At 41.6% G+C, this 21,208-nt stretch overlaps 1 protein-coding gene across 1 annotated transcript in view; it reads left to right on the top strand.

Moving 5' to 3' along the window:
* The first annotated feature begins 361 nt into the window (after positions 1-361).
* Positions 362-21,208, top strand: part of LOC130151178 (opsin-5-like) — a 28,749-nt gene continuing 7,902 nt past the window's right edge. The window contains exon 1 of the mRNA XM_056343047.1: positions 362-20,688. Within this exon, the coding sequence (XP_056199022.1) occupies positions 20,616-20,688 (73 nt within the window). The 5' untranslated portion in view covers positions 362-20,615. The remainder of the gene's footprint in view (positions 20,689-21,208) is intronic.

The following is a 21,208-nucleotide window of genomic DNA, read 5'->3' as shown; positions in this document are numbered from 1 at the left end:
AGCTCCAGGGGTAAAATATAATGTCACTTTTAGACTAGGGGGAGTCAGAGAAATTTTCCTAGGAAGATAATGTAAGAGCAGTTACAGTTTGGCAATTAGAGCAGGAGAAGAGGTAACTGAATACAGATCCAGCTGGAATAGCATAGAAGCAGGCTGGATGAGTTGGAAATGAAATCATTAATCAGCTAACATAAAGAGGAAAAATATCTCTAGGAGGGTTGGTCAGCACAATATCAGCTGCATTAGGACTATGATCTACAATGACTGAGAGCTTTTTAAGAGCCAGGATGTTGCAATAACAGACCAAGACTTAGTAACTAGATGGCTTCTTTTATTGTACAACCTGCTGGGTTGTTTTTCACACTGCTGCCAACTCTTTTTTTTCCAAACAGCTTCACTAAAGTATGTTCCAGAGGGAAGAGAACACATCAGTGAGGAGCTAGTCATTGACAAAGAGCTGAGCAACACTTTGGGACAGAGCCTTCTAGCAACAAATGCCCACAGAGAGGTGCAGCTGGGGATTGAGACAGTCACAGAAAGTCCGCAGTGCACTCCTCTTTTAAATACTTTCTGCCCCAAAGCTGATCTCCTTGTCATTAAGTTCACCTTGAGCTTGTTAAAACTGTGAGACTGGGGAAGAAATTTGGTTTTATGGTTAGGGCATAGGAGCCAGGAAATTTGATTTCCCCTCTTCATTTTTCTCCAGGTTTGTGTAAATCACTGTTGTTTGCAAAGTGTTTCAAGTTCTTCACATTGCTTTAAGAGAACAGTGCAGTGCTATTATGCAAGTGTTTGCAGCTCTTGGTAATTGGAAACAGAGTTTGGTTTATTGTCATACACAGCATTTCCCTAAATCAGGAGGCAAAAATATCCAAGGTAGAATTCAGGAAAACCTGGAAATACACAGCCCTTTCTCTGCTAAATTGAGCATAGTCCATTCTTCTGAATTTGCTCTTTTGCTTTCCCTGCAGTTCTCTTGTGCCTTTCTGATGTGAAAGATGGAGAATGCCTGCCAGCAAGGACTGAGAAGTTCTGAATCAAAGAACTGCTTTTTATAAAGCCACACTTGGAGACCAGTCTGATACCAAAGCTGCTGTTCTTGAAGGTATGCAGAAAGAGCTCGTAACACACTAAAACCTAAATGTTGTTTCCTGTTTTGATGCCAAAACGGCACAAAGTAACTGTTCAGAGACTAATTTTGTCTTTAAGCAGCAAAGGTATTTATTTCATGCAACGTTGGGGAGCTACCCGATTCACACCGGACCAACTAGCTCCAAAGTTTTCAGTGAAAAGTTAGGTGATTTATACAGTTTTCATGAGAGGTTACAACATCTTTACATACATATTCATTTGATTTTGACACCAAGTCATTCCATTCATAATAGGTGGGATCGAGGTGGAATAGACCTTTCAATTTTCTTTGTTAAACGATTTCCTGACTGAATGGTCTCCTTATCTCCTTCAGGTGCCCACCTTATCTTTTCTAATTATTCAGAGCACATTCCTTTAACATTGTCAGTGGAACCTTTTCTAATTATTCAGAGTACATTCCTTTCTCAACACAAACAGAGCATCACCCAGAGCATTGTACCAAACCCATCCTGACAAATCCTTTTTTTTTTTAAGACCTTGTTCTGTTTCAGTTTTGGTCTGAACAATTAGCCAAAAATTCTGGGTTGTGGGGTTTGTTGCAGTTTGAGAGAGGAACAAGAGATGATACCAAATATTTCTGTCCTGCAGTCCTGGTCACAGCTGTTTCCCTAGAAGAGAGGGAGTCCTGGAGGTTTTGTGTTTTAATGGTAAAACACATAAGCCATCCACTTCCCTTCATCTCTTGCCCATGTTCTGCAAGAAACATTGCAGAATCTGTTCTTCCCTCTGCTGTTATTTCTATTCTTTTATAGTTTTCTGTCCCTTTTTCCTACCTGCCAGTTTTCTTTTTGCATTCCCCAGATTCTCATCTTTCTGCTCTCTTGCCTTGTTCTTTCTCTCCAAAATCTTTTGACACCCAGGCTTATCATAATTTTTCAGAAATCTTAATTTGCTTCAGTTCACAACTTTCTTTGCATGGTAGGGGCTACAGCAATTCCTTCTGTTCACTGTATCTCTATCCAGCACTCTGGTGACCTGCAGCTTCTTGGAGAAATCTTTACAGGGAAGGCCTTGCTCAGCCTCAGTGACTCCAGGGTGGATGGGCCTAATGATGCAAGAGGTGGTGGAAAAAGGAGTGTGCTGGGAGGAATGCCAGCACACTGGACAATACAGCTGTCAAACTAAGTCTCTCCTGAGCATGTATAAACTGATTTTTGGAGGGGCTCAGAGCTGTATTGTGTTTGGAAGAACATAATGAGAACAGCCAAAGACACAACATTGTCCCAGGGTTATATGTATGGCTCGAGTTCAGATTCCTGCATCAAAGCACAGAAATGCTAGAGCTTTTCAGCAATAGTGTATGACTGATTATTTGTATTATTTTCCATACAAAAAATATTTCTTAACATTGGTCTTGGAAATGACTGATTTATTTTTTTTATTGAACCTTTCTGAAAAAATATCCATGTGAAACAAATGTGGCAAAGGAAATTTCAGCTTGAAAGTTCCAGCATAGCAAGGCTTCATTGTGGAAAATGTGAGGAAATCTTAATATAGGATATTGGTGCCTCCACCTTTGATAATAATTTGAAAACTGAACATTAAAATACTGACAGTTTAACGGAGAGTAATGAGCCATCACTTGTCAAAAATAATATTGTAGGAAAAGGTCAGCTGTTTGGGAAAGCAAGTGCCTGTGGATTGACAAGGTTAATCATAAAAATAAGTCTATTGCTGCCAAATTGTCTGTTGCTGGGTAACCCGCAGCTGAAGGAAAGTATGTTTGCTTAATGGAAGGAATTTAATGATTTACCATCTGTGTGAAGTTTTCTTCAGTGAAGCATGTAAGACTAAAATACATGTTGTGCAGACAAGAAGCAACCAGCTTTGTTGGTGGACAGGGTATGATCAAGACATGAAGCTCAGTGCAGTTACCTGCACATAGGTAGGTGCCTTTGGCTGACTGGGAAACCTTAGCCTACCCGATTGGTTCTTCTGATGCTGGTCTAGAAGGAGCAGGTATCGTAATTGTGTCATATTGGCCAGCCCCGTGAAAATGTCACGCATATCACAAAGCATTTAAAACAGTGCTAGAAGGCCATCTATGAACTGACACAAGTCTTTAAAATTACACTGAGCTACAGATTAAGAGACCTTCACCACATGTGTCTACAGGTGGAGCAAATGTCTAAGCTCCCATTATAGAAGGCAGACCCTGGGGAGCAATTAAGCTGATGAGCCACTACAGACATTGTTCAGTTGCCTAAACATGGGTGTCTAGAACCATTTGAGGTTCATAGGGCATATGAGATATCTGTGGCAGCTGGCAGGTATGACAGATACAAGGGGAAAATGAGCCCTTCTGGAAGACCATCTGTAGACCAGGCAAGATAAATCAGGGCATCTCAGATGGGTCAACACCTTTAGGTAGACAATGCAGTCTACCTGCTACATTTGGTCAGCTAATCCCTCTCTAGACTCCATTGATAATATTGGCTACAAGCTCAATTCAGTTGGCTGAACATGAATAACAGTAAAAAGCTTCTTTATTTAGTTTTGGTGTATTCCTTAATGGACTTAAAATAACCTCAAATAAAACATCCACACCAGATCAAATAAACTACACATGATTTTTTTATGGAAAAGTTTCTTCACAGGCACAAGAATTGAAAACCAACCTGAAAGCATGATAAACTGAACTCAATGGCTAGGGCACCTCACTCAAAATGGAGAACATTCTGCTTCTTTTGACTGGATATTACTTGATCGTTTAGCTGGTTCTTGACATGTTTTTTGCATGTGGCAGTCCTTTTTTGCTGTTTGGAGGCCTTTTGGTGTCATCTGGTCACGCCCTATTGTAAATTTCTCTTACCCTCCAAAACTGGGTGGCTAGATCCCAGTTGCCATTTGGAAGTCATCCATCCATCTCTGTCTCTGCCAGGCTACACCAACAAATTAAACAGTGACAGACACCTGCACAAGGCAGCAGAACTCAATCCATCTATACTGTCAACAAAGTACTGGCCTGGCTTGGATCCAGGCAAACTAAAACTTTCCTAAGAGATTTCCATACGGAGTTCAGGAGTTAACATGGGCCAAGGATAATTTCCCAAGACAGAGAAACAGAGGGAATGACCAGAGAAACTACTTTAGATGACTCCCTTCCAAATGTACCTTTGTAACTTCCTGAGAAGCTTCTGTCTGCAAATTTAGTCCACTAATCACTAAAGTCATCAGCAAGAGAGACTAAATTGGTACATGAAGAGGAAGAAACCTCAGTTAGGATTTCTGTTATGGGCTGCCAAAAGGATATTTCATTTGACTACATAAAAAGATATTTTTTCTGACTATAACATATGAATAACTTCTTTTTGTTTGTTTGTTTCAGAAGATTTCTTTAAAAATCCCTCCAAAACCTGAACTATATGCTGATCAGATGCAGCTTATGGAATTATAGTCATCTTGGTTACTTTTCTGCAATTGGGAGGGGTGTCCCAATTGAAAACAAACTACATAAATGGTTTTTCAGCTGTTTTTCAACGTTGGTATATATTCTGCAGCTGCTTTATAATCATAGCAAAAATCAACTATATTATTCATGCTGTCAGGATTTAAAATTATGGAAAATTAGGGAAAAGAAGCCAAAGCTTTTCATATTTGCAACCTTTTCCTCAGCTAAACACATCAGGTCCCTCCTAGCCTATTTTTGTATGTTCCTTCCACCTTAGATCATTCCATTCTAAAATAGTTAGGTTACTTTTAATAATGGAAAAACACTGGGGCATTTTATGTGATAAAAAAATTCTCTCCATAGTTGATTTCCCTCCGCACATTGCAGAGTACCAAGTCTAGCTTCAAGCAAACTCCGTTAATGCAAATACAAAATAGTCTTTTTTTCCCCATCATTTTGTTTTGAATAAGTGACAATTACACAGCATGTTAGATGTGATTGAGGCATTCACCGAGTGGCATGGACTTGTCATTAGAGTAGGATGATTACTAAGGTGACTTATCAGTCAAAAGGCATTACATTTGCCATGGCTATGTTGTAGTTAAGCACAGATGAGGCCCACAAGCAAGCATTGCTCTGACAAATATAGTTCATATAATGCTCAATTGAAAGAGTTTTCCAAGGAGAGGGAGTAGGAAGAAACTTATTTGGCACACATGATTTCTCTAAACTGTCCCAAGCCACTAGCTGGTGATTCCGCAGACACCAATCTGTGACCTGCTATAGGAAGACACTTCATTCTTTTCCTGGCAGACAAAAACAGCATTTGTTTTTTTTCCAGAACATCATTTGCTGTGCCTGCATTTAGCACATATTCCAGAAGTGGAAAGGTTCACACTGACAGACTTCTCCCTAGCTAAAGTTACTTGAGTAGTTGTGGTTTACTCAGAAACAAAACAAACCATATATGTATTAAGACAGGCTTCTCAAAAGATATTACAAAGGAGAGATCTCATTTTAGAGATAAAAAAAAAAAAACAACACAAAGGACTCTCTTGCCTAAACAGAAAGCTGGAACACAGTCCTAGTGTCCCAGGTGCCATCTCAGTGCTGTATCAATGGGAACCCAAAAGACAGTTAATGTTATTTATTGCTGTGACAATTCTGCAGCCCATGCTATCTCCTTGCACCAGTTCCCTTGTCTACTATTATAGTACTTGAAACCTTATGCCATCTCTCTAGTGCAAAAGAGAAATTCTACTTACTGCTGCTCATTAAAAAAGAAATCATTCCCCTCTTTCTAAGGTTAAGTATAGTTTCCAGGCAGAGCCTGACAGCAAAACTTACTCAGCCTACCTGAAAATCCAAACTGGGCTCAATTTTCAGAAATCTGTATTCATGCCTTATCTGTATTTCTTTGTAGAATTTTTGAGAACAGAAGTCCAGTTCATGCCCCAGAGGGAGCTGCATTCCCTAATAGATGATATGAGTCTGTACATCTCAGATAAGTCTCTTAAGTTCACAAAGTGCTCTGAGATTTCAAAATACAGCTATTATGGAAATAGCCATTGTTATTATTGTTTTTAATAGCTGCTGACAATCGTGAATATTTTGAGGGTAAGTGCCAAGTTAGAAGCTGTGTTTCTGAATAGAGCTTTTCAAATACACAAGGACTCTTATTATGTTTTGGGTAATTTCGTGAGAAGCTTTATATTGGTGTGTCTGGACTATCATCCAAGAAACATCTGGTGGAAGGGATCAGACCGACAGAACAAAGACTGGCAGTCATACTTACATGTCCCCTTGTGGAGGCAGTTTATGGTTTTGGTTGTGCTAAAGATATTGTACACTTTGTCTTTGCAGGGCTTTATTGAATTTACTTGAGCTATCTGAAACTCAGTGTTTCCATTTCATGGCAAATGTCGAAGTTTCACTGTATATTTTCATTTCCAGTATGAGCAAAACCACAAGTATAAAAAATTTCCTGTCCCTTTAGAAAAGTGCTGCTTTAAAGAAACATATATTTAATGTTATGTTATATGTTATAGAAAACTTTACTTCAGAATGAAATTGTTACTTCAAAGCTTATTTTGGATTCTTTTTATCTATGTACTAGTTCATCATCTCCTGACATAACAGTTCTAGTGGTCCAGGATATGGCACATCTCATCACTCTCTATCCTGTCAGGATATGGTCCAGGTAACGATGTTATTACTGGGCAACCAAGTGAGCAGTTTCCAGTGGACGGGATTAAACTACAGTTACCTAATTTTAGCTACTTTCTTTGTGTAGTGACTACGCTGGAGCTGGTGGCCAAATTCCTGGTTTGGAGAGGGATTTCCTACAGCAAACAGAGCCTGGATTGTAGTCCAAGTCACTCTAAAGTAGATACCTACATTTAGGCAGGTGAATTACTTTCCAGTCTCTATTGCTTCTGTTGACTAGTTCTCCAGTAAGTACAACGGGACAGCCTGGATTGTGTGGTAGACATGCACATTTAGGTTTGAATTTGGTGCTGAATTTCATGCTGTCCTGTTCACCAGTGGGATGAGGGCTTGCTGAGGACAAAGTAATAGCAATAATTTGAAGTGGCTTGTCCATTCCGTTATTGTTTTGGAATATACCTGAGACCATTTTGAACCTGTCACCCAGAACACGTAACCAGATCAGGGCACATCGAAGGCCATCTTGTCACCGAAAAACTTAGTATATTTTAAAGCTGTTAATATCAATTCCTGCTGAGGCAAAGCCCTGTAGTTAATGCAAGACAACTCCAAGCCACCTGCGTTTACCTGAACCTGTCTCCACTAGGATCTTGTGTTGACTGAGCTGTTTGATTTAGCAATCAGATATAAAAACAACATTTTTGAAGCTTGTCTAATGAAGATGCTTGGAGAGAAATTCTTCTGACCACATGTCAATGTCTGAATCTGAGAAAATTACCTCAGGCTCCCTTTATTGTCAATGGGAAGAAACAGGCATTTAGAGTATGAGTCATCTGACCTATTTTAGATGTCCATTTTGGAGTGATGAGTTACAGATGAAATGCTGACTTCTCTCCATTGAGTACCAGAGAAGCAGAGGGTAATTAACTTAGATGTAGATGTCTAACAGGATTACATGAACTCATCCCATCCTCACTTCAGAGTACAATGAGGATATGCTTCACCTTATCAGCAGCAAATAGTTTTACCAACATCATGGCTGATATGGGATCTGTCCCGAAACTAATCTGCATGGAGATGAGAACAGCAACTAGAACTGGAGCTCCATTTTCATTTGAGAATGATTCACAGCCCACTGAGGTCAAGGGGAATCTTTCCACTGGCTTCAGCAGGCTTTGCAAACCCTGGGATTTCGGCATACATTAATTTAGCAGCTGGGTGCCACAATTTAAGATAACATCATTCTTCTGTTTTTTATTATTAATGTTTTGCCAAAGGTTGCCACTCTTGCAGCAGTGCTGGCAGAACAAAGTGAGTCATAGACTAATATGGGGGCTCACTCAGTTGTAAGTGCTGTGTATATGCTATCCTGTTAGTATACGTTAACACAAGAATCCCTTCCCTTGGTGCCTGAGTCTCCTCTGGCTTGGTTGATCTCCACAGTCTTCATTATCACAGCAACCAATACTTATTCCCTTTGTCCATCTGATCCAAGGCTGCCACTGGTCTGTGGTTTACAAAGAACAGCTTCCCCATCCAATCTGGGTGTTAACCTCCTTCCTCAAAGAGCCACAGCAGTCTGGTCAGCTGGCCCACCAGAGACAGGAGTAAGTGAAGGAGTCTATTTTAAACTGATTATATAGGTTCCTGTTATGATCTATGAAGGGCAGGTTACCTCCAGCTGAAGGGAGGTGGGATGATGTTTCATGTGGAGGGTTCCTGTCTCTGACTGTGCTGTAATGGGTACCTGTGGGTAACTAACATTTACAGGACTGTAACCAGAATGTGAATCTGTCAATAACTGTTTCCATGACATACAATCTCTATCCTTACACCATTTGACCGTCTTGAAGCCTATATCTCACTAGCAGGTCTGGTGGATTAAACAACCTACCTCTGGTGATGAGGGGACTGAAAGTACCTTTGGTAAGAATTCAAGGTAGACAAAACTTTTGGGATAAAACTGCATGTTCTTCCTCCCTCCCAGACAGGCAGAGGTGTTGCTTATTTAAGGGAGAACTGATAAGAGGAGATACATTATTGAACTGTATTACTGAAGTTTGAAACTTCATTAATTAACAGTAACTAACACGAAAGGACATTATAGCTTTTGGGGCAAGTGAGGACTTTGGAGAGAAAACATGAGGGTTTAAGGATTTGTCTTATTTTTGTGGCATTGTGGGTGCTTTTGCAATACTTATACTTTTACTCACCCCACTGCTACAATGTTCCTTTTCAGTTTCTGGGAGAGATTACTCTTTTGTGCCTAGAGAATACCTCAGAGGACATACTATTGCCTTACGAGCTTTACAGGTACCAACAAAGTAGCAAACTCATGTTCCCCCATATATCCAGGTCAGTATGATAGGACTTAGTCAAACTAGGATCATTCAAGTACTGATAACATCATTGTCCTAATTGTATTTCTACAGGAAAAAAACGGTAATTTAAAAACTTTGCGAAAATAATATTAAAGTTGGATGGCTAAAATACTTTTTCATTTTAAATAGCAAGCAGGATTCATGGCTGTTGCATGGTCTGAGGAATTTCAGATTTTAGTAGTAATGGAAACAAGGAGAATATACGCAAAGTTTAAAGCCTTAACTCAATATCTGAGACACCTGGGTTCCAGTTCATCCTTCCTTATAGGTTTCTTGTGTTGCCTGGATTAAGTCTGTCAGGACAGGATTTAATTCAAGCAAATCCAACCACCACAAACCAAATGGTTTGCTTAAGACACCTCTCTGTGCTCCCTGTAATGTCAAAACGCACTTCCAAATGGCAACCGGTCTCATTCAGATAAGGTGCATATTTCTCCACCAAGAACGCCTGTCTTTCACCATCGACTCTAGAAGTCTGGATGACCAGTCTAAACTAGATTTGAAATTTCTAAATGGTTTTGTTTAGCTGAAATAGATTTTTTCTAATATTAGGATAATAAAATCCACTAAAGTACATGTGACAGTTTTTAATATATTCAGTTACAAGCTGATAAATAAGTTTTGCTTCTAATGTTAGGGTTATAAAATCCATTTAAGTACATGACAGACAAATATTTTAATATATCCAGTTACAGGCAAAAATAGATTAATATTATCCTGTCAACTCCACGCATTAAAATGGTCACAAGTCAGTAACACGGAAATGATAAGTAAAAAAAAGCTTCATAATTATGGTTCTTTATTTACCTCATCGTTTTTGTGTCTGCTGTATTCAGGCTGCCAGAGTTTTTCTAAATAACTGTAATGGATAAAGATGGCCTAGAATTTTTCCTTCTGAATGAATACAGAGATTCTCTCCTAATGAGGAGGTGGAGCCTGCAAACAAACAAACAAACAAACATGTTTGCAATACAGACTGAATAGAAAATGCTCTTGGGGAAGGATTATCCAAATGACAAGCATCTCTACTTCCAGATAAGCCCAAGTGGGTCATGGGGCTTTGCCCCCATGCACTGATGTGAGTTCAACAAGACCACATCAACAAGCCCCTTTTGCTCCCAGGCTCTGTGCTTATGTGAGTAAAACAAGCCATTAGCTGTGCTCTGAGCAGCAGGGCAGGTGGCGTAGCACAGCTTGGATCTACCTGCCTAAACCTTCTTGCATCCCAACACAGGAGGGAAACTGCCCACCAGGAATGGTCCCTGGCATACTGATAGCCTTTGAATCATGTCCAGACATTGCCTGAGGGAATGCTGATTTTGCACAGGCCAGAACTCTGCCACGAAGCGTGCTAGCAATTTAAGGAATGTAATGAAGAAGAAGAAGAAAGCTTTGTTGATATCCATAGTTTAATTTTGGGGCATTAAGGCACAGAAAGATTTAATCACTTGCCGAAGAGCAGACAGGAAGGCTGTGGCAAGGGAAGGAACTGAACTCAGCACTCCCCAGGGCCCTTACCACAAGACTGTTTGGTGGTTTTTTTCTGAGGCTAGGTTCATCTCTGTTTTTTCAGTGTAATTGAGTGCAGAAAGTATTCACAATTGCTGTTTTTAAACATGGTCTATTACAGAATTATCTGAGCCAGTGTCTTAAAAGTGAGACTATATTTTCCAATGTACAGATTACTTAAGCAGCGGAGGAATTTGTGTCATACATACCTGGAGATGCAGAACACTGCAGTGATGCATAGCTTTTTGAAGGACTTTTATCTTCTTACTAGTTTTTAACTGCAGAGTGGCCCTTGGAAGGTAATCAGAGGGACAACTCCATGTTAGCAAAGCATAGCTGAGCCATTTTTAAACACGGAGGAAATAGCTGAAAGTTTCTCTGTGCAAATACAGGAAATATCCACTAAATTATTTACTTATCCCCTGATCCCACTTTTGTTTTCTGTCAAGTATCAAGAGCAATGAGTGCAGCACCTGACTGCAAGTTATTAACACTTGTGGGAATTATTTTCTGCAACTTAGATGATCTCTTCTACTCCACTGTCATGAGACCTCCCTGCAGTACTGCATCCAGCTCTGGGGCCCCCAACATAAGAAGGGCACAGAGGTGTTGGAGCAAGTCCAGAGGAAGCCACAAAGATGATCAGAGGGCTGGAGCACTTCTCCTATGAAGACAGGCTGAGAGAGCTGGGGTTGCTCAACCAGAAGAGAGGGCCCTGGGGAGACCTTATAGCTGCCTGCCAGTACCTAAAGGGGGCCTGCAAGGAAGCTGGAGAGGGACTTGTTGCAAGGGCATGGAGTGATAGGACAAGATGGGATGGCTTTAATCTGAAAGAGGGTAGATTTAGATTAGATATCAGGAAGGAATGCTTTGCTGTGAGGGTGTGAGTCACTGGCACAGGCTGCCCAGAGCAGCTGTGGCTGCCCCATCCCTGGCAGTGCTCAAGACCAGGTTGGATGGGGCTTTAGGCAACCTGGTCTAGTGGAAGATGTCCCTGCCCACGGCAGGGGGTTTGGAACTACTTGATCTTTAAAGTCCCTTCCAACCCAAACCATCTGATGATTCTTATACCCCTGAAAACGACATTTCTCACCACTGCAAAGGGGTGAAGTGCTAGGAAGTAAACCCTAAAGCACCTTTCAGTGCAGAGGTGTGGGATGTGCTGCCTGAAAGCAACATGTAGCTGCAACTCAGTTAACTTGGAAAACTCAAGCAATTAAAATGTTAGTGCCTAATATCTAATAATATCAAGAAAGTAGTACGGTAGTTTCTCTTCTTTGTCTCACAGTCCCACTCTGTGCCATTTTTACAGCCAGCTTGAAGCCTGGCACTTGTATAGTGAGGATTAAGCACTACTTGGCTGAAATGGTCAAAAGGCCACGGAAAGGAACTCAAGACAGAATACCTGTGACTTCTCTCACTCACATAAATACAATCTGAAGGCTGAAAAAGAGACCTGAACATGATTTTGCAAATTTGATAAAGACCATGAAAACAACAGAGGGTCTTGACATGAGGCTTCTGGTGCCATCCCTGCTGCTCAGCACCCTTAAACACACTCAGCCAAGCAATGTCTTTCACATGAAGTTAAGGTCCAGGGATGTTGCCTTAGCAGTGCATTGTTGCATTAGTAGTTGCCAGGCAGGCAGCTACACTGAATGCTGTCCTTAACAGAGTCATTTAAAAGGTACTGTTGGTGCCACCACAGCTTATTGTGGAACAGAAGTTTTGTCTTCCCCATTCTACCTAATAAGAGATTTGTTATCATCAAGTCTCTGTTGTGTCTGTTTCCCAGTCTTTCTGTTTTCTTTCTCCATTAAACATTGTGTTTCAGATTGAACAAGGAAACCTGTTCTTTTCCATCCAAGAGAAGCATCTCCATGAATTTCCACTCATATTTTCCAGCATATTTTTATGGGATTCAGTCTCTCAGCTATTTTTCTCTTCCAAGTGTCTCTAAATAATAAGTTGTAATCCTGGCATTTCTGAATTCCCAGTGTGGGTCCCTTTATAAATTAGTAAGAGTAAAATTACCCAAATCCTAATATGAAAGAAAATTGGCCTCCTTCTTAAAACTATTGTTGTATCACAATGGTGCTGAGAGGCACAAGCCGGTAATGGCACTGCATTGTTACCAGACACTGAGCAGAAATAGTAGGAGATCAGTCAGACCTTGAAAAATGTACGATCTCAGTGAATAACTCAGAGGCAGAAAGAAGAAAAAAGTGACTTAATGAGTATCACACAGTAGGCAATAGCAGGGCCAGAGCAGTACCATCAAGTTCATCTCTAGTGCCATATGACTGCACACTTGAACCCTAATCCACTGTCTGTCTGCAGTAGCTGGATAAACAGCCATGTTTGCTTTGGTGTCACACTCCTGGTCTGCTGTATTCCTGCCTTTGAAGCCTTGGAGCTTCAGTTCTGCAGGCAGTGTTTGTAAACCCAGAGTGTCCAGAGACACCATGGTGTAAACACAACTAGGTTGCACCATTTGGTTAAAGAATATCAGTATATACTTCAGCTCTGTCCCCAAAAGTATTAAAAATACCTTGATCTCATCTCCTACTCTGGTAAGCCTTTCCTCTGACTACCTTTAAATAAATCTAACAAACTCTCCTCAAAACAAATTCCCCTTTCCGTCCTTCAGTGGAACATGCAACACCAACACAAGCAAGAATGCAATCAATGGAATCTACCAGAGGCAGCACTGGGTGGGTTTTATTGTCCTCATGCCTATGTTCAAAAGGGCCCTCTAGTATTTGCCATTCCATAGGACCCTGCATGACAAACAGCCTGTTTTGTCCTGTCTTGATTCTGCCAGATCCTAGTCCTGCTACCAAAGTTAAGGAACAAAGAGAAGGACCAGTTTCACCTGTGCTGTTGGGGCACTGCTACCTCTCAGCATGATTCCCGGACAAAGTGGAGAGAATTGAGTTTTGTCATTCAAATCAGGAAGGAATGAGTCCAAATCAGCACTAGGTCATATGAAAAAGAGACAAAGGAGAAGAAGAGCTGGGACTAGTCTTGAGGCTGGGGAGAGTCCTGAAGAGCTGGCCTTCCTGCTCCCAGTGCTGCTGGAGGGATCTGGGCAGGTATGGTCCCAACCCTACACACTGTGAGCCCTTTCTGATGTCTGGCTCCCAGTGGCATTATTTCTATTTTGTTGCTTCCAGGACACTTCTGAGCTTAGGATCACAGACAGTCAAGTCTTCATTGCCACCATGCTACAGTTACACAGAACTGTAGAGTCTTGAGCGATTCAATCTGTTCACTGGCTTTTTGGTGTGCACGCAGCTGCAATGCATTGCTTCCCAGTTCATCCTTCCCTTTAGCCATGCTCTTGCATGTCTTGCATGTCATTGCAGTCTGCCTAGAGGTGCGCAGAGGATGAAGATACAAAGCTACTACACAGTGATATTCCTGTGATGGTAGACTGCTGGGTGGTCCATTCTACAAGTTGTATGACTTTTTCCCATGGTCTTAATGACACAGAGGAACCATGAAGTGCAGGACCAAAATGCAAAGGAAAGGAAAATTCAGTGGAGTTTGCTACCAAAAACTACTGAATAAACAGTTGGAAAATTACGTGAACTGCAAGCAAGTGTCCCCTCGTGGTTATTGATGCAATATCCAGCATAACAGGATATGAATTTGTCTTTGAAACCTTGAAAATGAGAGGGTTAGCGTTGTTCATACTACTATTAAACTGAGATCTGGGAACACTGTCACCGTGTTAAGTGTGAGCAGGTTTCCATCGTCAAATTCCACACCACGGGCAATACATTTTGTTTGTCTCTTTTCCTGACATAATAGTAGTTTTCATATTATGTTAGCACCTTTGGTGCCATTTCCTTTCCACTCGCAGTGAATTAGTGTCTGTCTTCTTACGCCTTTGAAAGAAAAACCTATAATACGCTTCATACTTGGATGTTGAATTAACCTTTTCATATCGCATTACCATCTTTCCCTTTCCACCTCATGCTATGTTTCTGCTTTGTCTTGTTTTCATATTGCTTCTCAAATTAGTGCCTTTCATTTCATATTTGTGAACTCTGGGGAAAAAAAAAAATTTAAAAAATTATCCCTCAGAGGGCAGCCTATTGCCCAGTTGAAAAGAGCTGGCTTGTCCTGTCAGGGACATGACACAGCTTTACTCCACATGCAACTGTTCTCACAGCTTACATCTTGTCCTCTCTTTTTCACCAATGCAGAATAAGTATCAATGGTTACCAGCTACAAAAGCTGATGGCATCACTGTTTAATACATGTGAGCTTCTGGCTTTAGTTCCATGATATACTTACTAGTCCTAGTGTGGAAGCTGTACAAGTTTTTGTTTCCTCACATCTCAATCGCTGGTCATTCATTTAGTGTTAAACTGCTATTTACTCTCACCTCAAACTGCCAGTAGCACTGAACAGCTCTTAAAAGTGAAGAATAAAGGTGATATAAAAAGTCTTAAAATCATCTTTCAGTCCTGCGCATACAAGATGTTCTTGTGTTTGGGGTCGATTTTCTGCTCTGGGGTCAAACACTCTGGAATAACAGCTGCAAGTCCGGTTTTCCTGGTGAGTCTCTAATTGCTATGGTGGAGAGCTGTACTCACTTTGACTGCATTAACTAGCAGTATTATATGTAAAAATGTTTTTAGTGAAAGAGCAAAATTTCTTGATCCAAGCTGGATTCTTCAAGGGGGCAGCTACCTTCAGTTACTGTAGGGGGAAGCTAGGGAGGCTGGTGTCCCTAGACCAAATGTAGACTTTGTAAATAACCCCTCAGGCAATAACATGCAAGTCAGTGCAGACATCCAGAAGAAAACAATTTACAAATTACTATGCTTGAGGTTGCAAATACCAGCTTAAACAAGATTTGGTTGTTGAAAACATAAAACTTCATGAGCAGACTCTTGAGAATTCAACTTAAATGCTGATTCTGGTTTTCATAAATGGAGGTGAAAGCTAGAAGCTCAGCTAGAGGTCTCAGCTCAAAAATGAGCTTCCAAAAGTAAGACTGCAGAGACAGCCTAATAGTTAAATGGTAGGAAGTTGTAGGAATTCCTGGAGAATATGATGAAATTATCTCCTCCAAGGAGTTTGAAAAAGGTGGCATTTGTTAATGAAAAAACTTTAGTGTGCATCAGACTTGTTTTGAAGTAAGGAGAAAGCACCCAAAAGGGACTGCCCAAGTAGACTGTTTGCAGTCCTCTACTCAGCCTGAAATCTCAGAGTCTTCACAGAAGAAAAGATCTGGACAGAGCAGCTGGAGATAAACTGGAATAGCAAAGCCGTTCTGCTTTTCTAAATGACACATGACTCTTTTTGAGAGACGTGAATTCTGTGCTGATAGGGACATAGATTCATAGCCCTCTCTAGATATCAGGAGATATCAATGATTGACAAATGATACCAAACCCAACTCAATATTCCTGGCTGAAAGAGCTCCAAACATTGAGACATCTTATCTCTGCAAATTGAACTACCATGTACTGGCAAACTGGTAATTCAGAATAACTCCCTTGTTCCTACAGATTAAGGATACTTCCCCCCCACACCCCACAAGTGGAAAGTAAGAATAAAGTTGAAGGATGTTCTACCTTGGTAGCATCAAGTAATTACTCAACCCATACCCTGCTTTACATCAACAATAGGAACTTGCTTTATATATATGTATATATTTACAACAAATATGTATATATGATTTCATGGTGAGTTCATTTTTCATTCAAAGTTTCATATAACCTTTCAGAAGTGAATACATAGCAACTTTATCCTTCCATCTCTCTAATTTAAAGAAGACTTTCTTAAACTGAAGCAAAATTTCACAAAACAATTCTAAATTACGGTCCCCAAAAATTGGGTCTGCCAAGATGTATAAACTTTGACCATGCTTTGTTTGTAAACAGATAATCTAGATTGATCTGACGTGCAGAAAGATAATGCTGGGTACAACTTGCTGTTGTTAAACGACATATGAATAATGCACTGGATTTGGGATCAGTCAGCTCTTCTGGTTTTAATCATTTATTTTCTTTTCTTCCATTTCGTAACCGAACTGTTGATGTAATCCTACCCCATGTGAATGCTAAGATCAGAGTTTCACAATAAATGAGATGCCATCTAAACCAGCATGAAATAGCCACACAGTGTAATCTAAGGTGCCCACAAAAATTGGAAGAGGATTAGGCTTCTGATGTAGTCAGTGGGGTCTCGAGGGAGTTATTAAATTCTCAGCAAAAGGTTTTAATCTTGCCTCTGGTTTCTCTTTGCTTGCCTGAAGAAATTGAATGCCTTATTTCAGTAGTGAGAGGATGGACCATGCAACAAGTGGGAAAGCAGGAGATCTGGCTTGGTTTGAGTGACATCAGGCTGCCTGAACTGAGCCTTCTGTCATGCTTTCACCAAGAAAGGACAAAAAGAAACATTAGGTAAGCTGATCACGTAGCACAGATCAGGAAACTTTCCAAAGGTTTTTCTTTATCAGCATTTTAAGCTTTGTCTGAGTGCTAACAATCCGTTAAAACAGTTACTTCCCATCTAATGACTGCACCTTGAGAATCTATTTCTTAGATAAATGTGTGTACCCAGGATAAGAACAAAACTCACGGGCAACATCTGTACTAGGGAACTAAACAGAGCCACTTTGTCTTCAAAACTGATGACCTTGCTGGGAATGGTTCTGGGCCAATTTTAGCTGACCTGAACCTTGGAATGACTTAGAAAAGTTGTAGCTGGCCCAGCCCAAAACAGTGCTGACAACTGTTCCATGAATTTAACAAGGTGAACAGTCGAATTCCAGAACCTTTGTGGTGCTGGCATTATTTAATTTACCAATATCATGGTTTTGTGTGCACTATATTGGTATAATTGTCAGAATGCAGCAATATTCTGCTTCCTGTCACAGGAATTACTGTGTCTTTTGTGGACTCTAGCAGACAGTTCTTCCCAAATTGGGATCAAATGGTAAACTCTCTTTCTTGAAAAGACTACACTGATTTGATCAAGCTATTTAAGACTCACTCTCATTACTAGCCATGTTTTTGAGACACCATATCTCTCCTTTTTTAGCCTTTTCTTATAGAACAACTTCCTTTTATAATTAATATCATATATACTCTACCTTCCTAGACTAAACTGATACTTGCTTATACAGGCAAGCCTTGAGAAGCATTGCAACAACCAGCCACATTCAGTTGAATATCTGCTACCAAGGAACATTCAGGGAAGGACATCTGCACTGAACATCTAATGAGTAGATGCTTGATTTCTTGGGTTCGGTGGTATCTTTATTTGAAAACTGTATGAGACTTTGAATGAGACCACAAAGGGGCACTGGAATAAGTTGTCAGTGGAGGAGCTCCACCTGTGGTGGAGTCTCCATCCCTGGAGATATACAAACCCTCAGATACAGCCTTGCACAATCCTGTAGCTGATCCTTTTCTGAGCAGGAGGCTTGGACTAGATGAACTTCAGAGGTGCTTTCCAGCCTCAGTGATTCTGTAAGGACTTCATGTGCTCTTTTCATTGGATCAAGGTTTGGAACATTGGTCTCTTTTCACCCAGATAAGAGTCAAAGTCCCTTTTGCCTGTTTTTTCTTCCCCTCTACCCATAACTTGTGCTTTGCTAGCTGCCCAGTTTAAACAGCAGTCTCACAAACTTTTTGTCTTATCTGTTCAGATTTTTCAGGCCAGCAATTTCTGTCACTGAATCAGAATTTTATAAGCTCTGGGGAAGAACTGTTCCATCTCCTAGTACTTATCTATGCCATGAATACATGCAGACTCCTTTGTGCTTCTACTGACTTTGGAGTGACTTGGATGGGCTGGGGGAATTTTTCAGAAACACTTGAGCTGACTACACACAAGCCAGACCCAGTCAAGAAGTAGCTTAGCACAGGGAAGTGGTTTCTGAGGATGGGAATCATTAGGTTGTAGCATCTCCTGAAATCTCCATTCTGATAATGGTATGAACTACAGTGTTTGTTCTCTGATGGAAAAATAGACATTCCCTTTCTGCTCTCCTCCTCTGTATCTTGCCTACATTTAGCTCCTAGCAGCGGGATTTGGGAACTAGAGCATTGTGTGGGCTAATGAAGCCACCTAACTCTTGGTAGTACTCAATCTCCTTTAAAAATAAGGTTTGTGTCTGTGTCAGCGTAACACCCAGCATGCTGCCAGTGGGGAATCCTGATGTGGGGCCATGGTCCCAGAGAAAGGGATTTTGTTTCTCTGAGGTGATAACTATACCCTGAGCAGCACCTCTGTGAGACTGATTCCCTTTGAAGCTGTAGCTAGTGGCCAATACTGAACCACCATTACCCCTGCAGAGGGATTATTTATTTTTTTTTAATGCCGTAGCTGTTCATTGCAAAACATATCAACTTTTGGAGCAAGGACTCCCTTCAGCACCACACTAGTCTGATACCATTTGGTTTTTCTCCCTCCAATCTTGTGACTTGAGTGTGGAGCGATCCAGCTTCAAGTCGAGAGGAAAGCATCTCCCTGTTATGTCATTCTCCTCATCTCAAAGCATCTATAACCTGCAGAATGAAGCCCTCTTACAAGAAAAACATGTACCTGAGTCTGTGAAACAGAGGAGGAAACTGATTTCTCCATTTCATAGAGGATGGCTAAGCTTTTAGGACAAAGTTGCCTTGAGAAGGCTGTGAGTGCTGCTGAGCCCTGTGCTGCATGTGTGTACTTGGTTGCTGAATTAAACTCCTCGAAGTCTTCAGTGCTGGGATCCCTGGTGTGTAAATCCCAGGCAGCTTCAGCAGGGAAAATGCACAGAGGCATTCAGCAAAGCTGAGGTGGCAGCATACCTGTGCATGGCTAGAGTTGCTTTCTGGTGAAACTCAAAGCATTTAAAATCTCTCAGTTTCCTAGAGATTTCAGAATTTAGGCTGCTACTGCTATACTGAAGCACCTATATTCCACTTAGATTGCATACATGCTCTTGGGGATCTTAAAATTCCCTATGTCTGAACAGAGTAAAATAGGCCAAGCAGAGAATGATGCTAATGGAGCTTAGCATATCCAGGTACTGGAATTAAATAATGTAGTATATATCTGCTCTTCAACGTGCTGGCTGTGCTTCAGTGTGCCCAGGCTAAAAGTCAAGTTAATGGCATTGCAACTACAGAGCTGTAACTTGCATGCACCAAACCCAAACCCTGCATATGTAAATTGATAGATAAGCCTGTAACACGTATTTGGGGGCTGGAGCAAAATTTGGCATTGTTTATAAAGACCAAGAGAGCATTATGATGATTTTTAGGCTCAGGTATTGGATATGAGGTGTTGCTCTGGTTGCTTGCCAAGTAAAACACTGGTGTGTCACTGGAGTGAACTCAGAGCTTGGTTCTGCTGTGGTGCTCTGCAGCTGTGCACTCGGGGCTGAGCATCCTCTAGCGCAGCTCTGGAAGTCCTGCCTTCAGTGGTGTGACTGTGACCCCTCCGAAGCCCTGCAGCAAACAGCTTTCCTCTGACACTTCAACACAGCAATCCCCCACCCCAGCCTCGTATTCCCCATACTCAGCCATAACGCTGGGAGACAAAACTCCCAACGTTCCTTCCCCTGCCTGATCCCACAGCCTGGATTTATTTCCCAAGGCTGCTGATGGTTGAACGACGATTGTTTTTGCTCAGCGATGGCGGTCTGAGGGGATTTGCATTGTGAAGTTTCTTGACAAGGCAAGGAGCAGAGCGGTGTGAGAGGAGGGGGTGGGTGGAGAGATGCTCTGCCAGCCAGGCAGCCAGGCAGGCGGGATCGCTCTGGCAGTGGCTCTGCCTAGCTTTCACTCTGCCTCCCCAGGGAGGGAGCCTTTCCCTCACTCCAGGCTTCTCCCCTGCCACATGAGAGGGAGGGAGAGAGGAGAAAGCAGGAGGGTGCCTTCACACTGACAGCACCCAACTGCCCGGCTCACATCTGCAGCAGGCAAACCATGAGGAAGAGTCTCTTTGCCCCTACAGTCACTTCGCCTTTGATTTAAAACCTTCACCCACTTCCACAAAGGACAATGGAGGAGCAATACGTTTCCAAACTCCACCCCATAGTGGATTATGGAGCTGGGGTCTTTCTTCTGATCATAGGTGAGTTCTGCCTTCACAGCCTGCTTGTTTGCTTGAAGCCTAGGAGCAGGCACATGGGGGCTGCCCCATCCGTGCTGCGGTCAGCCAGAGGAAGCTGGAGGGAAATGACAGAAAATCGGTTTCCACACAGGATCCCCTCCTTAGTGCTTTTGAGTGCATTGAATGCCAGGATTAATCTTCACTCTCAGGTTTGCAATCTTTTGTTTCGATGCTGAAGACTTGCCAGCACAAGTTTGCGGCATCACGAGTGTTCGAAATAAGTTGTCTGCTGCTTATCCTGGCATATCAGCCCCGTGAACTGGGAGAGGAGGCAGCCCATCTCATAAGGCTGAGCAGGGCAGAGCAGCTTTGGTCTGACCCTTGGTGGGGGCAGGAGGTGTCATTATGCTTGAAGAGCAGCTGTGTCTCGGTAGGGTGAACTGGTATAAAATAGCAAGGGGTTTCCAAATAGCAGGTCTGGTTTTATAATGGCCTCTTTGCCCTGCTGAAGGCAGATTAACAGTGAAATACAAGTGGGGAT

Source organism: Falco biarmicus, chromosome 6 (genome assembly GCF_023638135.1).
Source record: "Falco biarmicus isolate bFalBia1 chromosome 6, bFalBia1.pri, whole genome shotgun sequence".
Lineage (NCBI taxonomy): Eukaryota > Metazoa > Chordata > Aves > Falconiformes > Falconidae > Falco > Falco biarmicus.
This window is presented reverse-complemented; position numbering and strand designations above follow the sequence as displayed.